General features: G+C 57.9%; 1 protein-coding gene across 1 annotated transcript in view; it reads left to right on the top strand.

Moving 5' to 3' along the window:
- The window catches only part of LOC102751654 (bile salt-activated lipase), an 18,131-nt gene extending 16,544 nt beyond the window's left edge, over positions 1-1,587 (top strand). The window contains 3 exon segments of the mRNA XM_006779363.2: positions 768-965; positions 1,214-1,448; positions 1,450-1,587. Of these exon segments, the coding sequence (XP_006779426.1) occupies positions 768-965; positions 1,214-1,448; positions 1,450-1,497 (481 nt within the window). The 3' untranslated portion in view covers positions 1,498-1,587.
- The last annotated feature ends 789 nt before the right edge of the window (positions 1,588-2,376 follow it).

Raw genomic sequence — 2,376 nt, 5'->3', positions numbered from 1 at the left:
AGATAATGGGGATGAGATGATGTTTTGACTCCTGGTGGGTCTGTCTGACCGTGATTATCGGTTCTGCTTGCTGGATTCAAAGCTGAGTCACTCCTTCATTTTTTGCACAGGCCTTCACAGGAAATTTAAGGAAAACTTAACCCCCTCTTCACATAAGTATGTGTGTTCTAAGATTGAAAATAATCGGGTTACCTTTCAGATTAATTCAGGTGCCCTATCTATCAGGTTATCAGTCCCCTTTCCCTCAGCCCACAGGCCTCCCTGCAGCCCCCAGGCTGAGAGGAACAGAACACGGGATGATGGTCTCTGTTGTGAGTTTGGAGTTTGCCAACATTCATAACAACTTTGGACTACGGCCACCTGGTAAACCTCCAGCGAAAATAAAAAGTACATTAGGGATGCCGACACAGAAGGGAGAGAAAACACCTAGAAAGTGTAGGATGAAAGCTTGTAGCAACTACATGAACTTGTGTTGTTCATTGGGTGGGTTAGGTATGTACCCGATGAAGAACACAAATTCATCTGCAGAGAAAAGGAAGGAAGATGCCTCACTAAGTTTTGTGGAGGGAAGTGTGGATACACTTGACATCCCAGAACCACAAACCCCACGGCCTTCCCTTCCCCGGTGCAGGGACCCAGGTCCCTCCTGGGTCTGGGGATTTCCAGGTTACTCCTGCTCTCCCCAGGGCCTCCTCTAGGGCCCAGCTCTTGGCTGGGGGGCCCAGGTGAGCTCCCTGCCAACTTGGGCTGTGTCCCTCCCTCCTCAGGAGTGCCCGGACCTACACCTACCTGTTCTCCCACCCCTCTCGCATTCCGTTGTACCCCAGCTGGATGGGCGCCGACCACATGACTGACCTCCCGTACGTGTATGGGTGGCCCTTCCACAACCCTCTGGGCTACCGGGCCCAAGACAGGACTGTCTCCCAGGCCATGATCGCCTACTGGACCAACTTTGCCAGAACTGGGTAAGGCGGGTGAGGCTGGGCCAGGCCTCCTGCCACCTGGGCCCACATGCCTGTCCCCTCACGTACCCTTAACCTCCTGAGCCCCATACCCCCTGTGTGTGAGGATAGAGCTCCTGGCTGGGCCCACATCATATACATGCCAAGGCTGTGCCCAGGAGACAGTGAGGCCCTGGAGGTTCGGGTCAGCATGGAGGTCTCCAGCCTCCTGTGAGCCCTCAGACCCCACACGGCCTTTTCCTCATCTGCAGGGACCCCAACCAGGGCCACTCGGCTGTGCCCACCCAATGGGAGCCCTACACCCAGGAAAACGGCAACTACCTGGAGATTAACAACAAGATGGACGGCCAGTCCATGAAGCAGCACCTGAGGAGCAGCTACCTGCAGTACTGGACCCAGACCTACCAGGCACTGCCCACTGTGAATGGAGACGGGGCCACCCTCGTGCCTTCCTCTGACGACTCTGAGGGCTCCCCTTGAGTCCCTCTCTGGTGACTCTGAGAGGGCTCAGATGTCCGCAGCCATTGGCTTCTAATGTCCCTGCCCCAGAGGTCACAGGTGGGACCCAGGGAGCCCACCTCCCTCCCCAGCTCTTCCTGAATAAAACCGCTTCTCTCTCTGGCAACCGTCTTTGCCCTCATGACCTCAGATGTCCGCCCAGGCTCTGCCTGTGTCCAGCTCAGGAAGTGGGGTGCCCCCCTCATTTCAGAGGAGGAAAGAGGGTCAGAGAAGCATCAGCGCCAGGGCTGAGCTCAGGCTGCGGGCCCTGATGGGGGAGTGGGTGGGACATGTGGGCAGCTGCCTCTGGAACACTGGGCCCAGCCTTGGATCCCCCTCAGGGTGGTGGGAGCAGGCTCTGTTTAAGGGGAATGGCCTGGGAGAGAAACGGATTCGCCTCCAGCTGGGTCCCAGGCAGAGACAGTAACGCTTCCCGCTGGGCTCAGAGCAGAGGGTACAGGGCTGGGCTTTGGGTGCCCACGGGCAGGGCCAGGGTGCTGCCTGCTGGCTCTGGCAGAGTCCGGAGGGTAGTGGGAGGCACAGGTCAGATGCAGGGCCATGGCCACCTCAGCAAGGCCTGGGACAGGGCACCGCCTGCACCGAGGGCTCCCCCATCCTGACCTCACATGGCCCAGGCGGTGGGCACTGTGGACACCCCCTGTTTTGGACAGATAATAGGCCTTGAGGGGGGTCATGTGCCCCAGGCCCTCACAGTAAGAACTCAAACCCAGGTCTGAGACTCAGGTGGAAACTGTGGAAACCCCCGTTGTAGACAGTTACTGTGAGACAGGCTCACCTGTCCGAACTCAGATGACAGACTCAGAGACAGAAGTGCGATGAAGGGAGACCTTGACTGCGCTCTGGAGAGCGGGTGTCCGCCCATTACACAGGCTCATCTGGGTGGGCACACAGAGCA

The sequence above is a fragment of the Myotis davidii genome, unplaced genomic scaffold (genome assembly GCF_000327345.1).
Source record: "Myotis davidii unplaced genomic scaffold, ASM32734v1 scaffold651, whole genome shotgun sequence".
NCBI lineage: Eukaryota > Metazoa > Chordata > Mammalia > Chiroptera > Vespertilionidae > Myotis > Myotis davidii.
Note: the sequence above shows the minus strand (reverse complement) of the source record. Positions and strands in the feature narration are given on the sequence as shown.